Below are 22,907 nucleotides of genomic sequence, written 5' to 3'. Positions count from 1 at the left end.
TCAGTGTTCATCTTATGCTTTAAGGCCTTCTTGTCGCCAGCCTCATCCTGCAGTATTAAGTCCAAACCAGGCAACCAGCAGAAGGAAAAGAAAACTGTCGAACGCAACTTCCATAATTGGATGACCACATTCTCAATTTATGTGGGGGTTATATCATCGGCTTGCCCAGACAGGGGTTGGCACTTATTCAACTTACCAACATATCATCCTAAAAGCCAAGTTAATGGCAGGGGAGGCCGCATCGCTGGAGTATGATGCAGAATTTAGGGAGAGGGCAGCAGAAGATCCCACAATAAGGTGGGATGTTCAGGATAGTGACACGTGGTCAGAACTGGTTGCTCCTGATAAGGAAAAATCCCGGGGTGTGGATTTACTCCGCTGCCCAGCTCGTCGGGGTGCCACTCCCTGTGAGTCTCTCCGGTCAGCAAAAGGGGGTCTCCAGCCAAGTTAAAGAAGTAAACAGTGGTCAGTAGACCTGATCTTTATTTATTGCAACGAGGTTCAAACACAGAGTAGGAATCCTGAACATGGGGTTGCGTGAACTTTTAAGACCTCTTCCCATTTCCCATAATGCATTTTGCAATGGCATCATCAATACATCACAAATATGCCACAAAGTAGGAGTGTCTGGCATGTAGAAACATGAGCCCATCACCCACCCCTGTCAATAACCCATTTCTTTTTTTTTTAAATAATTTTTTATTAACCGGCCAATCACATTGAATCAAACCACATCCAAAAATTCCAAATTACAGAGCCGAATTTTAAAATTTTGTTGGGGGGGTCCCATACTTCAAGATCCGAGGGAGGATTCTGATCTTTTCCTTACTGCTGCATTAATGTCCAAATCAGTCCAAAGAAGTCCAAACAGATGTTCAACAGTCCAAACACATATTCATAGTTCTATCCAATCTTATCTTGCTGTTTCCACATCACATCTTATTCATTCATTTCATTTATTACGGCCATAGGCCCATACAGGTAAAAACAACACATAAGTGGCAGCTTGTGCCGTAGGGAAAAACCACTAAAACACCACTATAACAATAAAATACTATAAGATGGAAAGGCATACTACGCCTTAATTAGCTTGTAGTGCTCCTTGGCGTCGCTTTTGGGAAAGGACCGCGACCAGGAATCTAGCCACCTTCAGGGTCATGTGGGTATCCTTGTCCTGCAAGATTTGGGCAAGGTGGAATTTTGGTGGGGTACCCTCAAGTTTCTGAATGATTGATCCCAACAAATTTGCCATCTTATTCATATATTTTCTCTTTACCCTTTGTGATCTCTTCTGATAGTCTCCTTAAGCCGATAAACACCAGTCAATAACCCATTTCTGATACCTTTTAACTACCCTATTCCCCAAAGAACAATAAGAGTATTTACACCCCCCCTAATAATACCTTTATTGTCATTGTACAATCTGTGTACAATGAAATTAAACAAGCCCCCCTGCAAGGCTTTCCTGTATCAGGATTTAATGTGGGGCTAAGTTCACACCTTGTGGAGGGACAAGGAGAATGTGACCTTATGCTTAAGGAATTATGGAGGCAGGGGGAGCACAGGATTCCCCTCTTCCAGAGGAGTCATTTGCCGTTGGAACCAAGGAAATCTGTCAAACCATTTTGACATTGACATTGACATTGATTCTTTATTACGGCCATTGGCCCATCACACGACAGTTTCCCATACCAACATAATGTACTTAAACCTCCAAATTTAAAACCGCCTAGACTTACAAAAAACAGACAAGAACCAAAGCAAAACAAAAACAAAAGACCAACATCATACATTACAATAAATTTGTAACATAAACATCGCCCTCTACTCATAAATTAGTAGAAGACATCAATGGTGAAATCACCTAATTACATCCTAAAACATAGATACTGTCAAACCATTGAATTTTTGAGATTTTTTGATTCTATATAAGATAGTCAGAGGAAACAGTATGATACATGGTATCCGCTTATTGCTAGAATTTTACAGATTGCCTTTCTGAACTGTTTTGCCTTTCTGAACCCTTGGTCTACCCGGCAGCAAGTCAGTATGCAAAGTTCAAAGTGCAGGGGTCAATCCACATAAGCAAAGCTGAAAGGTCAGGATAAATCCAAGTAGCCAAGTCTGAAGTCCAGCAGTCAGGATACAGTGAAGCGTCGAATCCGAAGCACAGTCCTACTAGAGCTCCATCAAGACAGGCAGTTGAGCAGACACAGAACCTCAGCTCTGCTTCCCTTAGCTCTGCTGCCCTTTTGTAGTTCGCATGCTGTGTGCTGATGACGGAGGAAAGATGTCATGAAGAACAGCTGAAAGCCATTTTTACATAATACCTTTATTGTCAATGTACAACCTGTGTACAATGAAATTAACCGAGCCTCCCCCCCCAAACACTCAGTCTCATTGCACTCTGTGTGCTTGTCGCACAACACACCAACCCCAAAAATCAGTTACACTATATTATTTTCTGTTCAGCAGCCTAACAGCCCACGGATAGAAACGAAATTTTTTAGCCTGTTGGTATGACTGATTATGGGACGCGGGTGGCGCTGTGGGTAAAAGCCTCAGCACCTAGGGCTTGCCGATCGAAAGGTCGGCGGTTCGAATCCCCGCGGCAGGGTGCGCTCCCGTTGCTCGGTCCCAGCGCCTGCCAACCTAGCAGTTCGAAAGCACCCCCGGGTGCAAGTAGATAAATAGGGACCGCTTACTGGCGGGAAGATAAACGGCGTTCCATGTGCTGCACTGGCTCGCCAGATGCAGCTTGTCACGCTGGCCACGTGACCCGGAAGTGTCTGCGGACAGCGCTGGCCCCTGGCCTCTTAAGTGAGATGGGCGCACAACCCCAGAGTCTGTCAAGACTGGCCCGTACGGGCAGGGGTACCTTTACCTTTACCTTTATGACTGATTATACTTCTATATCTCCTGCCCAAGTGTAGAAGATTAAAGAGGTGCTGGCCGGGGTGTGAATCGTGCCTGAGAATTATTCTCGCTCTAATGCAACGATCCCTTGCGATGTCATCTAGCGGGCTCAAGGGACAGCCCATGATACGTGCTGTGTTCACCACCCTCCATAAAGACTTTCTGTCTGTGGCTGTCAAGCCAATGTACCACGCTGTGATACAATATGAGAGGACACTTTCTATTGTGGGCTGGTAGAAGGAGGCCATTGTCACGGTCCAGTCTACGGCCAATCGAAGTCCCAGCTGAGGACGTCGGGACCGGGGTCAAGATGGCGGGGTGGGAGCAGGAATGAGAGTCCAGAAGCCAGGGATCCGAGGGTCAGGAAGAAGGGAGGCATGAAGTCAAGGGTCTGAGGGTCAAGAAGCAAGGAGTCAAGAAGCTGAGGTGCGATGATCAGGAAGCAAGAAGCCAAACGCGGCAAGGCAGGAAACATGTTGCTGTGGCAAAGAGCTGAAGGGAAATGCTGACCTTGTATCCCTTCCCGGCTCTAGCCACCAGGTGCAGTGAGTTACCAAGCGGCCTCACCTGTGCGGCCGCGCCTTGCCTCTCCAGAACAAACTTAGGAAGGCCCCCATCCTGCGAAGCCCTACTGGTCACAGGGCCCGGCTCCTGCACGCACTCCTGACAGTCATCAATTGTTGTTTAACGTCATTTCGCAAAACCCTGAGAAAATGGAGTCTCTGTTGGGCCTTCCTAACCACCTGAGTTATATTGTTATATCAGTAACTAGGGTTTAAATCAGGAGTAGAGAATTGGAATCTGCCGGAGTGGGGCTGCCCACCTGCCAATCACCTGATGTCATATGATGTAGGTGATTTATTTCACACACTTCCTTTGTAACCCTGTTTTGAACCCCATCATTTGCAAAGTGTTGGCCACTACCCCAGCAGTGTGCTTCAAGAAACAGAGAGGGGCAAGAGTGAGGGGGATAATGTGGTTGGGTGCATTGTTGCAAACACCTTGTCCATTTCATCAGGCCACATCAACTGAAATAGGACCCATGATGTTGTGCTGGATAGCTCAATGGAGACACTACAATAATTGTGGTGTAAAGCTTTCTATGGAGGCAACTAACTTCATTCTTAGTTGTCTTGCATATACTTTCCAGTTGGCTTCTGAAGGATCTAAAATTCAGTTGTTTGTAGGCTTCTCATAGACATCTGGTTGGTCACCATGGCAGCAGGATGCAGGACCAGATGGGCCACTGACTTGATCCAGCAGACTTTACGTTTGCTCTTATTGCCTGGAGTTGATGTTTAACAGGCCCTGGACTATATAGATAAGCTTCCCTGAACTGGAGTATGTGATAGAGGCAGTTTGATACTACTGACCATGGTATTCTCCTGGACCATCCAGGAGGGTTGGGAGTTGGAGGCAGTGTTAGGCAGTGGTTCTGCTCCTTCCTCCTGGGCCATGTCCACCTCATCATTCACACCTCCTGTGTCCCTGTAAGAGCAATGGGTTTGATCAAGGGGGTAAGTAGCTGCATTTCAAACATTTCCCCCTTTCCCTGACAGTGAGATGCAAATAACCACTATGATCCCAATCTCCATGTTTCTCTGAGGGCAACCTGCTCATTCTTATGAAGGGAAATAGCCATGGAGAGAGACTTCTTATGGTAAGCATGTGTCATTAGACAGCAGATGGGAACTCATATCAATGAAGGTCCCCACACACGCCTTCCAAAAAACCACCACACCCAAACTTGTTAAAATACCTGTGTTCTTTGTAGAGGGAATTTTTTTGTATGGTGTAAAATTCATACAAAATGCCCTCCCTTCAGATGTTAAGGATATAAAGAATTACACAATTTTCAGAAGACATCTGGAGGCAGCCCTGTGTTGGGAGGCTTTTAATGCTTGATGTTTTTATTATGTTTCTAGAGGTATAAATTATTATTATTATTATTATTATTTTATAATAAATGTTTATTAGGATTTTACAAAACATAGAAATCATACAATCACATAAATCAAACAATCACATAAATCAAAACAGAAAACAGAAAATACACACTTAGTAAAGAAAAGAAAAAAGAAAAATCCACTTTTAAGTTTCAAGGTTCTATATCCCTCTTTCCTGACCTCCTCACATCTCTCTTTTTTGTGTTCCTCTTTATTCCGTCAAATTCAGCAAATTCTAACCCTCTTTCAAACCTCATTTATAATTATATGTTCCCACTTATTATGTCTCTAATTTCCCTTATCTTGGTCCTTTACTCCACCTTATATACTTTAACATAATATTTATTCTAGTCATACCCCCCTTCTCTTTTTTAAGATTCTTTTTTCATAGCTCTTTTAACCATATCCCAAATGCCATGTTACCTTCACATCCCACATCATTTTAACATTCAAACATTTTACAATATTTCTGTAGATAATCCTTGAACTTTTTCCAATCCTCTTCCATCAACTATTATTATTATTATTAGTCATGTGGTCTATCGCTTGTAGCCACCTTAGTAAGGACGAAGGACTGTATGCTATTAAGGTCTACTTTGAGCAGTCACTGTAATTGGAATGACTGGATACCACCCACAAACTCCTTCACACAAAGAGAACATGTCTCTTCCCACCTCTCCTGAGTGTGTGGCACTCTACAAGTTGCCGATGTGTGGAGGTTCAGCCACAGTACTGCAGCTATTCAGGATGTTCAGTCTCAAACCCTTACCCGCACATACCTTATTTATTTTAAATTCATTTTTATAATTCCTATTATATACTTTCCTTCAAAAGAACGCAGTATGCTTTACAATGCAGAACATAATAAACAATGTATGTCACTACATAACATAACAGCCTTACAATACAAAAAACCCCTAGAAGTTATATAAATACAATTCATAATAATAAGCAATACATAGTCATAATACATAGAGAGCATAATGAATGTGAACACACACAGAACAGCAAAGTCAAATTATACACAATGTCATCCCAGCAATAAACTCAACTCCTATAAAATAAAGTCTGATAGCATAAGTTATTACCTACTTATCTTGGGTGCAAATATAAAACATAATGCATATCTAACAGCAACAGCCGTCTGAAAAACAAGGGGGGGACACACAACAAGCACCAGCATATCTAAAGTGTACAGAAACTGTCTATACGTGCATATATTTCTCTCCGTACAAAACTAGCTTGATCTCAGAGGGTAGCCTCTGTTATTAAGGACAGGGAGAGGGAGAAAAATGTTTGAAGTTCAACTCCCTTTTCTTTCCTTGATAGCTGGGCTTCTGGGACCACGGTTTTTGCTGTGGGGAGTCACCATTGATCTTAAAATTGCTGGGGCAATCAAAGAACCCTGAATCAGCTGATCAGCTGCAAAAGTGATGGAAGATGCATGCCATTTGAAGTAAAGAAGCGTTGGGTGGAAAGGTACTCTGAGGTAGAGGGGTTCACAGCAGAAAGTAATTAGTGGAGGAAGGGTAAAATATTCATTGCCTGAGTTCTTCTTGTAGCCTGCAAAATGCAACCTCCCCTCATCAGTTAGCAGACGTTTAATAATAATAATAATAATAATAATAATAATAATAATAATAATTATTTATTATTTATACCCCGCCCATCTGGCTGAGTTTCCCCAGCCACTCTGGGTGGCTCCCAATCAGTGTTAAAAACAGTACAGCATTACATATTAAAAACTTCCCTGAACAGGGCTGCCTTAAGATGTCTTCTGAATGTCAGGTTATTATTTATCTCTTTGACATCTGATGGGAGGGCGTTCCACAGGGCGGGTGCCACTACAGAGAAGGCCCTCTGTCTGGTTCCCTGTAGCCTCACTTCTCGCAATGAGGGAACCGCCAGAAGGCCCTCGGCGCTAGATCTCAGTTAGGAAGTGAATGGGATTCTCAAAGTCCTTGGCTAACAAATGTTTGTTTCCACTCTGAGATTCCTACCCAGTGCTTGGTACATGGACTTGGGTCATAGGTTCTATTTGTGTTTGCTCTCCACGAAACTCTTTGGAGTGCATGTTGCATCTTGTACTTTAGCTGAGACTTGGCAAGTGATAATCAGACCCAGAATAACTGTGGGAGCCAAAGCTCGATACTTATTTTCAAGGCTTTTAGGAAGTGTCTGGGTAATTTTCCATTTGCACACAACACCAGCTGCAAAAAGAAAACATGCTCTTCCCTGCAGCTGATCTTAAAGACAAATTGTCTTGCCAAATTCTAAAGCATTGTTGTGGAGATAAATTGCCTCTAAATACATTCTTCTTTTGGATGGACTAAACAATTGCCATGGTTAGCAGGGTGATGATAATTGCAACAAACAGTTGGGAATAGAAATTTTATTACGCACATCAAGCTTGTATGCTGCTAAATGCTGGCTGCACATTACAGCAACTTTGGAATCTTAAACATTAAACAGCATCATACATCAGAGCTTTCCTTCTCAAGCCTATTGTACCTGTTTAATGCAGTCCTGCTAGGTCCATTTTCTTCAGTATCTGATGGTGAGATGGAAATTGTCTCAGAGATTGCAGGGAAGACATACAGGAGCAAATGCAGTGTAATGTGTTGTGGCCAGCTTCTGAAAGAATAAAATTATGGTGCCTTGAGGAGCAATGGAAGTGGAGCCTGATGGGGTCAGGGGTGCTTCATGGGTAGAATCCTGTGGTAAAGTGGCAGTCCCCAGAAATAAAACTTCATCTAAGGTGTAAAGCCCTTGCCTGTCATAGCAAGTCCCTTTTCATCAAGATAAAGGTAAAGGTAAAGGACCCTTGACAGTTAAGTCCAGTGGCAGACAACTCTGGGGTTGTGGCACTCATCTCGCTTTATAGGCCGAGGGAGCCGGCGTTTGTCTGCAGACAGTTTTCCCGGCCAGCATGTGGCCAGCATGACTAAGCCGCTTCTAGCACAACGGAACACCGGAATCAGAGCAGCGCACGGAAATGCCGTTTACCTTCCCTCCGGAGTGGTCCCTATTTATCTACTTGCACTTTTGGGTGTGCTTTCAAACTTCTAGGTTGGCAGGAGCTGGGACCAAGCAACGGGAGCTCAGCCCATGGCGGGGATTCAAACTGCTGATCTTCTGATTGGCAAGCCCAAGAGGCTCAGTGGTTTAGACCACAGCATCACCCACATCCTTTTTCATCATAATTGACACCATAAAATGCAAAAATGGGTAAGTGTCCAAAATGCTGACAAAATGAAGGTTTTATTTTCGTAACAGCCCAGCACGTTTGATCCAACTATAATTTAAGGCCTTTTTCAGGAGCTGTAAAAAAAAGACAATGCATCACATGAATATTCAACATCAATATGCAACGTCAAAAAACAAAGTAAATTGATTATATATAAATAGCATAAAAGTTGATATATATACTTATTCAAATTGATAAATATCCTGCCGAGATCTCTAAGAAATGTATCACTCAGACACACAAGTGGCAATTGTTTGAAGGCAATGAATTATACATTCTGTGAAGAATCGTGCACAGGTGTTGTCATATGTGATAGAAAATTGAGGGCTTTTTGACTTATAAACATAACAACCATGGCCCAATGTACACATGAAGAGAGCACTCAAGACCTGTACACAGATTGGGGTTAGGGTTAAGGTCACAGATGGAGAATTACCATGAATGAAAATGGCTTTGGAAAGGAGGGTTGCATTTTCAGATATCCAGACCTAAATAAAAATATTTCCCCTCCCAATACTTCAGACAACTCTTGTTTATCTTTGTACATGGCACTTTCTAAAGAAACAGGTATGAGGAGGCCCCACCTTGTAATTAAGGACACAAGAAAACAACTGGGGTGTGTGTGTTTGGAGGCATTGGTAGGAAGGGGAAGAATATGTGAATATTTCCATTATATGTGCTTTGGCTAAGTTATAATAAGGTATAGGGACCAGGGAAGGGTAAAGTTAAAGGTAAAGGTAAAGGGACCACTGACAATTGAATCTCTGTGATGGAGTGAGCTCCCGTTGCTCGGTCCCAGCTCCTGCCAACCTTGCAGTTCGAAAGCACATCAACGTGCAAGTAGAAAAATAGGTACTACTCCGGCAGGAAGGTAAACGGTGTTTCCATGCGCTGCTCTGGTTTCGCCAGAAGTGGCTTAGTCATGCTGGCCACATAACCCAGAAAAACTGTGGAAGCGGACAAACGCCGGCTCCCTCAGCAAGAGTCATTTGTGACTGGACTTAATTGCCAGGGGTCCTTTACATTTACCTTTAAATTACGTACTTAGAGTCCTAAATCGCTCCCTCTTATCTGTCCCCACACAATGTTTCTGGACACTGAGAAATACTTCTTTTCTCTCTTCTCTATCTGATCTGTGTGCCTGCATCTGGCAAAGACTGTGACATTTACATACTTGGCCTACCTCCAAGAATTCATGCTGCAGAACATTCCCCCCCCCCAGCAGGAACATTTGATTTGTCATGTATCAAATCAGTCGTGTTCTACGTACTACCCGTGGAGATTGTTGGTACCTCTTGATTCATTTCCAGCAGTATTCGAGACTTGAGTTAACAGCTGCTTTTTCTGGAATAGAATGTAATTTGCTAAGTAAGACAAATATCTGAAACTAGGAAAGCACTGTCAAGGCAAGTCATGATTCTATGTCTTGCGGTGCTCTTGTTTGTACCCCCCAAAACAAAAACGAGGTTTTGTTTAATGCCACCCCAATCTCTGAGCGGAGAGATTTCAGGGCTTCCAGGCTTTTACCCAGGGTTCGTGTTTCCTTTGCAATGTGGCACAATTGAGACTCTGGTGTCTTTATGATATATGGTTTGTTTACACATATATACAACCTGAGGAGGGGTTCACAGCATCAACACCCCAAGAGAGCCTTGCTTCCTTCATAGCCACAGCCTTGGATCAAAACAGAAATAAAACATTGCTCTGTCTCTCTCAGTTCCAAGATTGCTGTTTTTGGCTTCTAAGTCACACCATTTCGCTCTCTGCCCTCAACTCTGGCTTTGTCTATCTAACTATCTAACACCCACTCATTTGCTGGCCCCACCCAGATTCACTTCCCCTTAATGGCCCATTACCCAGGTGATTGCCTAACCAGGAAGTTAGTCTAGTTTATATTTTAACACTTGCTGGATCAAGGGTATAGAAAGGTCTTTGACATACAGCCAACTCCCCCTCGCCGCAAACTCATCACAATATGAATTAGGGAGTGTGACGTTAACATATGAGAGTGCTGGAGGTGAAATAGTTAAACAGGTTACCCAATCAGAACCCATGGAGGTGGAGTCAGAGGGACTATAAAACCAGCTCTGGGAGGGGTGAAGGGAGGAGTTTGTTGGGCGTTGGTTGGAGTGGGAGTGAATTGGGATAGAGTCTGTGGGTAGGTTGAGTGAGTGTAGCAAAATAAGCTGAGTCAGGAACAGCTAGGAAGACAATTAAATATCTGAGAGGTGGTTTAGTGAGGGAGAGCAGGTAGCGGAAGTTATAGGTCTGGATAGGCACCCCATGATTGTAATTGACCGATACCATTTATGAAACCACACGCTTGTTAAACTGCAATAAATAAACAGAGGTTTATGTTCCAATTTAACCCTGACTGCACTCAGTATTGTACCAGGTAGGGCCTGGGTGGTGGCAGCGAGAAATAAAGTGGTGGCACAGGGATCAATAGATGGTGAAACGTCCGGGGACCCTGTGTGATCGCCACAGGGAGTAGCTTTGCAAGCAATATATTTTTCCTAAGAGAGTGCATATTCTATTCTATCGCAATGTCTACTTTCCCAAGCAGAATAACAATTATTCATTTAGAGCATTGATAATCTGCTCAGCTGGACCCCGGGGCAGAAAATGCAGGTACATTAAAACTAAAATTAACAATTTAAACAAAAAATAAAATACTACTGCAACAATGGTATAATTTACTGTAAAATCACAGAATAATAAAACCACAAGGCAGCAGCAAAAACCTTTTTTATTTTAAAAGGGGGGGGGGCTCCTATTTTTTTAACAAAAATCTTGGCAGTTGGGTGAAATTTGCCGGCTTAGCCACCCTTTCTGTGGGAAGGGATCCTGCCAAATTTGAGACAGGTAGATGCAGGGTTGCTGCTGTTTTGAGTGCGGGCAGGAAGAATGTCTCGTATGAAAACAGAGATGTCAGAAATTAGTGTGCATCTTCAGGATGTTTTGTGCTCTTGTCATCTAACTGGTTGCCTCTGCTTTGCCCACTCCCTTGCCCCCAGGGTCTCAGTTCTTACTTCTGGGTTAGGGTTGGCAAATGCACTCACAATATGTCCAATCCAATCCAAATCACTTTATTGTACTGGCCATTGGCCATGACAAATCTGAAACAAATCAGAGGTTCTCCCCTCCTCCTTCACTTTAATTTGTGCTGGAGAGGTTGGGAAACCCCCTTTTTGCACCGTTTGGTGCTTTTCTGGTGCCTTTCCCTATCAAACCTTTTCAGGGAGTCAACGCCACCTCCGTTCTCCCCTAATTCCCATCTTCTGTGATCAGGTGTGCTCCAGTTTCTAAGAGCACAATCCCGTGACCTGATGCAGAGCATGCCAGGCCCATAATACACATTAACTATCTGTTATCTACTTTGCAAAAATTAGCCAAAGCATATTAAGGATTTTGTTTGGGAACAATGTTTTTCTAGATACTCTGTAACAATCCCACTCATTTTTGGATTTATGGTTTGATTGGTTCCTGATTGCCTCTGTCATTTTTTGCTAGTTCTAGATATTCACATAATTTAATTTGCCATTCTTCCTTCGTGGGTTCTCCCCCTCCCTTCCAGTTTTTAGCAATCAGCATTCTTGCTGCTGTTGTTGCATATAAGAAAACCCTCCTTTTATCATTTGGCATATCAGATGTCAAAATGCCTAGAAGAAAGGCTTCTGGTTTTTTCACAAATGTTTGTTTAAACTTTTTTTTAAAAAAACCTCATCCTAGACAATATCCCATTGAAAAAAACAACAAAAAACCACAACTCCACTACATGTGGTACATTGTTCCCTCCGCTTGCTTGCACCTCCACCATATGTTTGAATTTGTTTTATATATTTTTGCCAATTTGCTGGGGGTCATGTACCATCTATAAAGCATTTTCATAAATTTTTCATTTAGTGTGTACCAAGCAGTAAACTTGAAATCTCTTTCCCATAATTTTTCCCAGTCATCCACCTGATTGGAGTAACCAAAATCCTTTGACCATTTGATCATCACATCTTTAACTTCCTGCTCCTTAACCTCCCAATCTAGCAGGTGTCTTACATTTTGGGTAGTGTTTTCTTTTTGTTCTGTAATATATCTTTTTCCAACCTTGATACCTTCCAATCTAATTTGAAAACATCATTTAGTTGACGATACTGTAGCCAATCTATAAGATGACGTTTGATTTCTTCAAATTTTCTCAATTTAAGTTGGTTTTGGTCTTCCTCTAAGATTTCTTTATAGGTTGCCCAGTCCGTCCCCCCCATGTTTTTCCTCTTTACTGAGATAGCCTCTATAGGGGATAACCACCAGAGGTTTTTTGGTTCCAATAAATTTTTTTACCTGTCCCACACAGTGTATAAATGATTTCCGTATTAAACGATTTAGAAAATCCCTGTGTACTTTTCCTTTTCCATAGCCTAAATAGGGATGCCACCCATATCTATTGTTCCATCCTTCCAAATCCAATAAATCAGTATTCTGCAAGCTTATCCACTCTTTTAACCAGCAGAGGCAGGACTCTTCATAGTAGAGCCTCAAGTCTGGCAATGCAAAGCCCCCCCCATTTTCATTACCAGTTAGTAATTTGTGTTTAATTTGGGGTTTCTTCCCTTGCCAAATGAATTTTGATAGCTCCCTCTGCCAATCCCTGAAACATCCAGGCCCACCCACAATTGGAATCATCTGGAACAGAAACAACATCTTTGGAAGGACATTCATTTTGATTGTTGAAATTCTCCCCCAAAACAATAGGTTCAGCCTGTTCCAGATTTCCACATCTTTTTTTTGATTAAAAGTTGTGTAGTTCTTTATCTCCTTGACATCTGAAGACAGGTATTCCACAGTGAGGGTGCCACTGCCGAGAAGGCCCTCTGCCTGGTTCCCTGTAGCTTCACTTCTCGCAGTGAGGGAGAGGTCTCTGAGCGTGCATCAGTTTTCAGTTTAGCAGCATAGCAGGTAATAGTAACTGCATTGTGAAGAAAGCTCCCTAAGCCAGCTTTAAGCAAAACACTGGCTCCTTTTCCATGACCTGATGTAACTGATCATGTTGCTCAATTAAAGGAACCTTTGAGACACTGAGTGCTCACCCCTCCCATCTTGAAGGAGCAAACACCCCCTCCCATCAGAGGTCTTCATTAACCGGTCTTCACTAGCACTGGCCTTCAAGGACTGATAAGGAGACACCTGTGTTTGGTCTCAGTGCTTAGGAATTTCTAACAATTCTAATGCAAATCAGAAAACTCCAAGCTGGATGCAAAATTGTTGCAGGAGATCTTGGAGTTCTTACTGGACCCCAATGGCAAAGGTGGTTCTGTTAGACTACTAACTACCTGAAAATGTATCTTTTTCTTTCTTTTTCTTTTGACAAAGAAATAATCATAAATAAATAAGAATAAACATGAGCACCTCACCACTGAGACCATTCCATTGTAACTATCCAACCTCCCAAAATTTCAACACCTCTTGCGATGGCTTGACCCCTTTCCGTTTTAACAGTGCAAATTCTACAAACACCCTTCATATCTCCTCAAAATCATTTCTCCTGCATATTCCCCATCTTACCTTAATGGCGCACATGTTAATTTATCATTAATAGCTATATCCCACATATAGCTGAATAAAGTATCTTGAAACTGTTATAGCTGAAAAAGTATCTTGAAACTGTTTTCTGCAGATGCAACAGAAGCAGCGAAGAAAGTTTGCTTTGTCATCACTATCACCACTTGGTAGACACAATATTGAGCTCTCATCCGTTTTCGGTCCAATTTTGGAATGAGTTTTTCGCTAGCGGCTCACTAGCCACCTCAGTGATTGTTTCACAGCTGCTTCATTCCAGAATCATTTGTATACCATTATTATTATTATTATTATTATTATTATTATTATTATTATTAATAGAAGACAACATAACATCAAACATTAAAAGCTTGCTGAAACAGGGCTGCCTTCGAATGTCTGTGAAAAGCCATCTAATTGTTTCTCTTTGACGTCTGATGGGATGTATAATGCAGTTGTCACAATACACAAAGCGCAACAGGCTGACTGATAATAACTGTAAAAATTTTACTGGTTATTTCCTATTGTAAAGGTCTAGCCCAGTATGTGCAACATATACAGTTCATATGTACGGTGTATAATATAGGAGGCTAATTCCAATATTAATACTTTTCTCCTTTTCTTTTCTTTTCTTTTCTTTTCTTTTCTTTTCTTTTCTTTCTGCTTCTTCTAGTAAGTTCCTGTATGACACAATCCTTAGGTGAGAATAGAAAAGTCCCCAAGTTATCGAGAACAACACAGCTGATGTACACTGCTGGCACAAGGCAATAGCAATAGACTTTATTTGCGTAGCCGACAGGCCATAGCATCAAAGGACAAACACCGACAAAAATACATTACAAATATAGTTACCATAAAATCTTATGACCTATTAAAACCCTAGGTAAAAGCTGGATTATCATTCGTCAATGACCCTCTGTCCCATGGGCGGCGGCCTTTTCTCTGATAGATTGTTCCAGTTCGGTTAAGTAAATAGACCAGCCAAATTGAAGGATTATAAATATAAATATAACCTCGGAGGGATGGTCAGGACAGGGAGAAAGATAATAATAACCAGTTGCAGATAAATTAATAATCTCAGTACTTAAAACTTGGCAGAGGTAATAAAATAATAATAATAAAACATAATGATAATAATAATAAGATCCTAGGCGAGGAATCTGGGTGACGACACTGATGTCATTCAAATAGCAGCTCTCAGTCTCATTGCTCTCTCGATAAATTTGGCAACCTTCTCTGTTGTCGAGCTGTTCTGGTCGGCTAGGAGTGAGAACAATTTGGCTTCACAAGAGCGGCCCGGGATGGCAGATAGGAGCGGTGTGATGGTCTCGTCCCTGAGATCTTTATATAGGGAGCAAGACAAGAGAACGTGTGACACAGTCTCTACATAGCCAGCTCCACAGGGGCAGAGCCGGTTCTCGAATGAAATTTTTTGATATCTACCTTCAAGAACAGCTGAGGGTAACATATTTAGTCTGGCCCGTCTGTATTTTGGAATGGTTAAGGTAGACAAATAAGGTGCCCGAAAATCAAAGTGGGAGGGGGCAGATAAGCGTACCAAGCACTAAATTTCTTAATATAGGCCAGATTATTCTGCTGCTCAGTATCCTTCATGCACTGGTCAATAATGGTTTTTGCCTTGGGGAGACCCATTTTCAGGAGATGCTGTGCTTGGAGGCCACATGTAAGTAGTTTTTGATGCACTACTTTGGACCACAAGGTGCAAACTGCTAACTTGGGCCGAACAAGGTTTCTGGATAATCTCCCCTATTTCTCCCCGAAGGGTTTCCTCAGCTGATATTAAATTATACAATATAAATGAATGCATGGTAATACAAAATTTGGTATCCAAGGTAAAATAATAGTGAATAAGATATCTGTTGTATCGTTAATAATATTTGTGCACCATATTTTTAGTAAGTATTGAAAAATCCAGAAGTTGTAATTTTCAGTACTTTATTGCTGTCCAAAAACCCACAAAACAATTTCAAAACTAGATACAGTTAAAAAGACCAGACAGGCAGATGGAAAAAACCAAGGCAGTCCTTTTGTTTTACCTAGGGCATAATGATCTTTGATTCTTATAACCTCTCAAAGAAACTTTACCACGGCCAGTGTAATATCATTTGACCTGTCTTCCAAAAGATATTTAATATGGGAGGCTTCAGACTTTCCCGGCAAATTTGCCAGTAAGGGTTTGATCAGTTGATCCCTTGTTTGCTCATATTGCCCACAATGCAGTAGAATATGCTTCATACAATCGATGTTCTGGGAACATAAACAAAGCCTATTCAGGTAAGGGATGCCTCTCAGTTTGCCATTTAGAACTTCCGAGGGAAATCCATTTAGTTTGGCTTTGGTAAATAAATGCCGATAGGTAGGTACAGACAAATTCCTTTCTTTCTTTTTTTGAAAATAATTTTTATTAACAGGCCAATCACATCACATTGTTCAAATCACATTAATTCCAAATTATACAGCCAAATTTTAAATTTTGTTGAGGGTACCCATACATCAAGCTCGGCACGAGTCCAAAATTCCGGATAACTTCAGGCATCACTTATTTTACTGCTTTAATTAGACAATTCTATCCAGTTCGATCCGGATAGTCTTTTATTACTTTCTTTTTCATCTTGTTGTTATCATATATTCCTTTCTTTGCGATCTCTGATGATTCTCACAAGCAGACTGAAAACTGACGTCTCTCTGTGGGTTTTGTACTCTTCAAAAACCAGGGACAGCCTCTGTTCAGTTCTTCCATAAACAAAATTAAATTTCGGTCTGCCCTTTGTTTTTTCTCCGGCTAGCCAAATAAATCAGATAGATCAGGGGGCTCTGTCAGGTCAAACTTGCATTCCAGTACTCCTTCTCTTTCAAACAGTCCTGATTCTCCTCCCCCTGTCCTTCTTTCTCCGGCAAGCCTGTCTTGGTGAGATGCCATTTTTTAACTGCGTCATAAAAATTTTCCTCTTTCTCACCGTTACCAGTCTTCTCTCCTGTTGTAATCCGTTCCCACACAGTTCTTAAAGTCCTGCTTATCAAAATCAAAATCAAAACGCAACGATCTTATTTCTTTCTGGGGTGAGGGGTTATTTTATCACATTATGCAAAGATTAAAAAAAGGTTCTTTTCCCCCACCCCACCCCTTCGTTCCAAACATACAGTCTCCTAGTGTTAATTCATCAGAAGATTTACTTATCCATCCGTCACTCCTGGTCACAGATATCCATTAATCAGCAGCCTTATCTGTCAAGCTTTACTTGATGTATGTGCTTCAGTCTTATCTCGAATCGTATGTCTCCAATTATAATTCTGAACTGAAGCAACCAGCACACGCTAATTGGAATCGGCGTCAGGAAGAGCTGACCTCACTGAGGGCTTGTGCCAAGTGTTCGGCACCCCCATCTCTCGGATCAGGGGGTGCATTGTGAAAACCGCTGGCAGGACTGACCCCCCCATATCCTGGGGGGGGGGGAAAGGCTGCATACTTCCCATAGCAGCCCCTTAATTACCTCGATGGGTCAGAGAGATGTTATTGTTGGCCATCTTCCAATGCGCCACCTGGTGCCCCCCCGGTACAGACAAATTCCTAAGGTATGAGGATATCTGAAAGTCGAACCCGTATTGGATTCCAGCTGCGACCGGGCTACAAATTACATAAGATCCAGGATCACAGGTTGCTATGTGAGATGTCCAAAAGCCTTTGCCTCAGGGATTCAAGGGCAGTGTCATGACCCAGATGATGTAAGAGGGATGATGGCAGTCCAATCAAGGTGGTTTTCTGGCCATAGTTTTCAGCCATGGGCTGACAAATTTCTCGTTGGTTAAATGTATTAATAATCCCTTCCCTAGGCTGAATACTGAGATCTTGAGCCAGTATCTCAAGGCAGCCCACCATGCTTTGGTGGAGAGTGGGCATTCCAGAAATAGAATTGAATTTGGGACACAGTTTGGGACCTGTAATAGGGACCTGCGAAACTTTGCCTGGAACCCATCTAACTTAGGAAATGAACTGTTGTATCAGACGTTTGAAGCATAGAGAAGTTGGGAAACAGATTTTGCATTAAAAACCCTTATGGCTGATGGAACATAATGGCCTCCCCTTGTAAAAAAGAATCGGAGTATAGCGAGTTTGCTTATCTCCGCCTTTTGATAGGCGGTCTGCCTGTAGCAGTTCCAGGACTTTGAGTGATGAAATTACAGCCCTAAATACCAGACGTATTTGGTCTGCTGTAGCTTATGGCCATCCAGTGCCCATTTATACGGGGAAAATCTTTTCTCAAAAACCAGTATTTTTTATTTTTCATAACTGATGGATAACCCATTGACAGAGCAATAATCTGAGAACTTCCTCAGTTGGTATTTCAGGCCAGGTCTAGAGCGAGAGAGGATGGCTGCCATCATCTACATACAACAAAAGAGGGGTCTTTCTGGTTCCTGTTCTTGGAAGATGGCCATCTGGGTCCATTAGGCTTGCCTCTAGATCATTCAAAAACAAACTAAACAAAGTGGGAGTCGAATTGCAGCCCTGTCTCACTCCCCTGGCCATCTCAATACAATCCGAGAGCTGAAGTTGTACATACCGTCAATGTGTATAACAGGTACATAAGTAATTGTACATGAACAATACACATTACATACTTTACAACATAAACACACCTTAGACACTAACTTTTGAATCTTCTCATTGTACTATTTTACATTTTGTTAATATGTACACAGTTCATTATTATTTTTTAACTTTCCCGTTTTGTATCCAGAATATTATTTTATATACTGTCTTTGTATTTCAAGATTCATTCTAAGTCTGCCAGGAGTTTACTGTCATCAAAATAGTTTTTAAGATAGTCTTTAAACATTATCCAATCTTTATTAACTTTCTGTACTGAATTTCCTCTTATTCTCCCTGTCATCCTTGTGAGCTGTTAGTATTCTACCATTTTTGCTTGCCAATCAGTTTTTGTGGGGATGTTATCACTTTTCCAATTCTTTGCTGTTAAAATCCTAGCCACTGTGGTTGCGTACATGAAAAGAGGTCTAAGATTTCTCTTGATTTCAATGGACATAATTCCTAATAGGAAGGCCTCAGGTTTTTTGTAAATGAGAGTTTGAGTATCTTTTTAAGTTCTTTATATATACTGTCCCAAAATTCTCTTATTCTCTTACACTCCCACCACATGTGCCAAGGTCTATGACATCAGCAAAAGCTTTTGCCTCATAATTTTGTTTGCCTACTCTGATTCCTCTTATTTCATCATTGCTTCTTATTCTTCCCGTCAGTATTTCTATGGTAATAATAAATAATAGCAGAAAGAAAGGGTAGCTTTGTCTGGTCCCTTTCATTATTTTGCACTTCTCTGAAATGTTATTATTTACGATAGTATTTGCCGTTTGGTCAAAGTAAATAGCATAAATACTTTTTAGAAAGGCACCACCTGGTATCATTTCCCCCAAGACTTTTTTCATGAATAGCCAAGAAAGATTGTCAAATGCTTTTTCAGCATCTAAAAAAATCAAGACAGACTGCTTTTCATTGCGGACCTCCAAGTATTCTATTATATTTATTATGTTTCTCACATTGTCTTTTAATTGTCAACCTGGTAAGAACCAAGCTTGGGCAGCATGTATTAAATCACTCATTACTTTTCAAAGTCTATTTGTTAGTATTGCTGTGAACAATTTATAGTCACAGTTCGCCAGCTAGTTCTGGCCCAACTAAGTGAGATGGGCTCAGGCATCCAGGCCATGGTGTTGCCCCCAAAGTATTGACGTAGCATGGGCCAGTACCCAGTGCACCATTCCATACCCCTCAAATGTCCCAATAAAACTGGGACATACCTTTTTTTTTTTTGCATGAGAGCATGGAGGCCATTTTGGACACTGAAATCTCACCCACAAAAATTGTGTCTTTCAGGGCTGTGCTCTCGCATGAGTCATGTGACTTGTATGGAAACACAGCCTGGCTTTTTTGCTTCAGCATGTTGGAGGGTATGTAACTAGCCCCCAAAACATTTTAGGTGCCTTAAATTTAGGTGCCCATGACAATAGCAAATAATAATAATAATAATAAATAAATAAAAATTCGCTCCTGCTGGCTCCACTTTTGGGGGGCAGTTTTGGGTGTCCAAAATGCCTGTAGTCCCATAAAATCCAAAACCAAGCATTTTGAACACTATCTGTAGCTTCTATGTACTGAGAGCTTCCGCAGCATTCTGGATGCCTTTATTAAGCTCTGTCGACCTACAGAGGCTGTCAGGAGAGATTGCTATCTCTCTGCCAGGATTGAGAGCCACTTGTCCTGTTGATAGTGCTTTACTTTATGTAGCAGAGCCAGCAAAGTGGAGAAGCAACATAAAAACACCATTCAAGCTCATACGGAAAGCTCAGCAACCTAAAGTGAGCGACAGGATGCAAGGGTTGTGCGTTTCTCTTGGCAACGGGAAGCATTTCAAGAGAAAATTTCTGAAGAGCAGCCTTGGGAGGTGGGGTGTTTTCGCAGCGGTCAGCATTTCCTTAATAACAACACACAAATCGGCAATGAAATATGAATTGGCAAGTGAAATAATGATTCAAATGGAAATCGTTTATGAAAAGTATGAATTTAATATGAAAAAATTAATGCTGTGGGGGTATGGTTCAATGGTCAGTGCTTTGTTAGTTAATGCAAAGATGAATTTACTGATATTGTTTTAGGATGAATGAATGAATATGTGTTTGATCATTGTCCACTGGAGGGGTGGCCCATGGCTCAATGTGGTCCTCAGCCCCCGTGAAAGGTGAACCACTCCACAATAGGTGATAAAGGAGAGACACAGAAAGTGTGCCAGGATGTTAGAATAAGTTCGCAGTGGCAGATTTTGGGCTTTAAAATTTCAGTGGTGCCCTGTGCAACACCAAAATTCCGCCCCCCTTTTGCCTTCTGTTCTGAGTCACTGTTGCGATACCCCCTGCAGCACCCTCTCAACTTAGCATCCAGAGTAGGCAAACTGGTTGTGCTCCCCTAAATCTGTCGCGAATTCCTTGCGGCGCTTTAGCAGAATGCTCAGAGTCCGAGGTTTTTTAGTGCAGTATGTATTATTGTGAGCTAAATAGACATACAAATATCTACAGAAGCAGTTCATATAATCAGACAGAGTACCTGGCTGCACCTTAAGGCAAAAAGAAGACACTCCTCTACACCACACCACCACAATTACTATTAGATAGGCTTTACTTTTAAACTGGTGACAGCCAATCACATTACTGTTGAGTCATTCTGACCCAGCACTTCCACAGAGAGTATTGCATCAGCCTGTTGCAAACTGAAGCCTGCAGACTTACTTACACAGCATCCTGTGAATCCCAACAAAATCTGCCTCTGCTGCTCTTCCTCTTGACTAGAGGGATGGGGCGCTTGTGGCTCTCCAAATGTTGCTAGACTCAAGCTCCATTTGCTGAATGGCCAATGGTCACAGATGATGGGAGTTATATTCTGACAACATCTGTTCTCTAGAATCCAGAATGTAACAATTCTGCCAGTTGTGAATCCTATTTTGCACTGCAGTATTGTGAACCTGTGATTGCAAGGGCGCGAGAAGGGCCCCTGACACTTTAACACGGGGTGTCCGACTCCCAATAGACTGTGATTTACTCACAGTATTAAAAAAACTGGCAGTGATCTACCCAAAGTTGTTAAGCTTTTAAACCAAAGTTGTTGAGCTTTGGTTTTTTGTGTGGGTTTGAGCCAGAGATTGACCAGGATCTACCAGGAACACCCTGTGATCTACCAGTAGATCGTGATCTACCTGTTGGACATGCCTGCTTTAACAGATGGGTGGGATTTCATATATTGATTTGAACTAACCAGGCAGTTCCTTGGCTACAGGCCTCTCTATAGGAATGAATGTAGAAGAACATCACTTTTGTTTAAACTATACCACAGAGACATGTTGTTCGCTGTTTCTTCACAAATGGGATATAAATGCAGGAATTATGGATTGCTTTGCTCTTTTGCAGCTGTTGCCTTAAATTCACTTTCAGGGTGTTTCTAAGGTTGTTCACATCATCACGAGTAATTTGTTTGGAATCAATAAGGTTTTACTGAGTATGCCTGAATCAGAAGTAAAAAGGCAAATTTGGGGAGATGGGAAAGTCTTCTGCAATCTGCTGCTAGTTACATAAAATCATATATTCTCCCATCTACCGCTACTTCTGCTTAATTTTAACCGGGACAAAACAGCTGCCTTAGATAAGCAGTAAGCTATTATATAGTTATCTGTATGCACAAGTATGGATAAATTACATCAAATGTGTTCCATTTACCAAAGTGAAGATGTAAGTGACTAATACTCCCAAATACTGAGGAACTGCATATTGGCTCCTAGGGGCATCAATTCACAGAAATGTATTACTAAGGTTAATTATGTCTTAGAATTAGCTGGCAGAGTGGTCTATTAAAAGATGTTGTGCTGAAGCTGAGCGTCCTAAATGCCCATTAAAATAACCAAATATTTGATATGGCTTAGTGTTGCTTGAGGTGAAGGACAAAATGAATGGAGAAACATAGATGAAGAGTCAGAAAAATTGACGGAGCACAAGGATTCTCTCTTTGTTGTATTGGGGAGGGGGGAGAGAGAGAGAGAGAGAAAAAACTCCACACTACTGTTAGCCTAATGGAATATTCTTCTACCCAAAGCTTCCACTATCCTACTATCCCTTCTTACAGCTTCCTTTTCTGGGAGCTATAAGTCGCCAGGCAACAGCTCTCACTGGGAACTCATGAGGCAAAGGAGTGGGTAGGAAATTATTTGGCCCATGATGGAAGAAGTCTTCCTGAAATATACTCGGGAGTTGAGAGTGGATTTCATGCTCTTTATTCAGCTCATAGTGGTGAGGAGGAATGGAAGTTCCCCCAGAATGTCTGCTTTATATACATTATTTACACAATGGGCCCCACATGATTGGCTAATTCCGGGATTCACCTGTAGGCCAATCAGGTTGCGGATTCACTTCCACCTGGAGCTGGATTGGGTGGCTCCTGTGGACCAATCAGACTGCTGCATTCTGAACCCTATTGTTCTAGGACCAATCAGACTGCTGCCTTTTGGATCCTATTCAACTCAGTACATAACACTTCCCTTGCTGGTAGTTGCCAGGCGACAACTCCTCTTCAGGGGTGGCCTGTCCTGTTTTGCTACCTGGGGTGAAATCGGAAGATGCGGCTCCCCTGCCGCACTGTGGCAGCTTCACATATTGGTGTTGTGCAGTGG

The 22,907-nt window shown here is 41.8% G+C and overlaps 1 protein-coding gene across 1 annotated transcript in view; it reads left to right on the top strand.

Moving 5' to 3' along the window:
- The first annotated feature begins 223 nt into the window (after positions 1-223).
- Positions 224-22,907, top strand: part of LOC128400278 (40S ribosomal protein S15a-like) — a 55,020-nt gene continuing 32,336 nt past the window's right edge. The window contains exon 1 of the mRNA XM_053362438.1: positions 224-420. Coding sequence (XP_053218413.1) covers positions 224-420 — 197 coding nt within the window. The remainder of the gene's footprint in view (positions 421-22,907) is intronic.

This window comes from Podarcis raffonei, chromosome 13 (genome assembly GCF_027172205.1).
Source record: "Podarcis raffonei isolate rPodRaf1 chromosome 13, rPodRaf1.pri, whole genome shotgun sequence".
Classification (NCBI taxonomy): Eukaryota; Metazoa; Chordata; class Lepidosauria; order Squamata; family Lacertidae; genus Podarcis; species Podarcis raffonei.
Note: the sequence above shows the minus strand (reverse complement) of the source record. Positions and strands in the feature narration are given on the sequence as shown.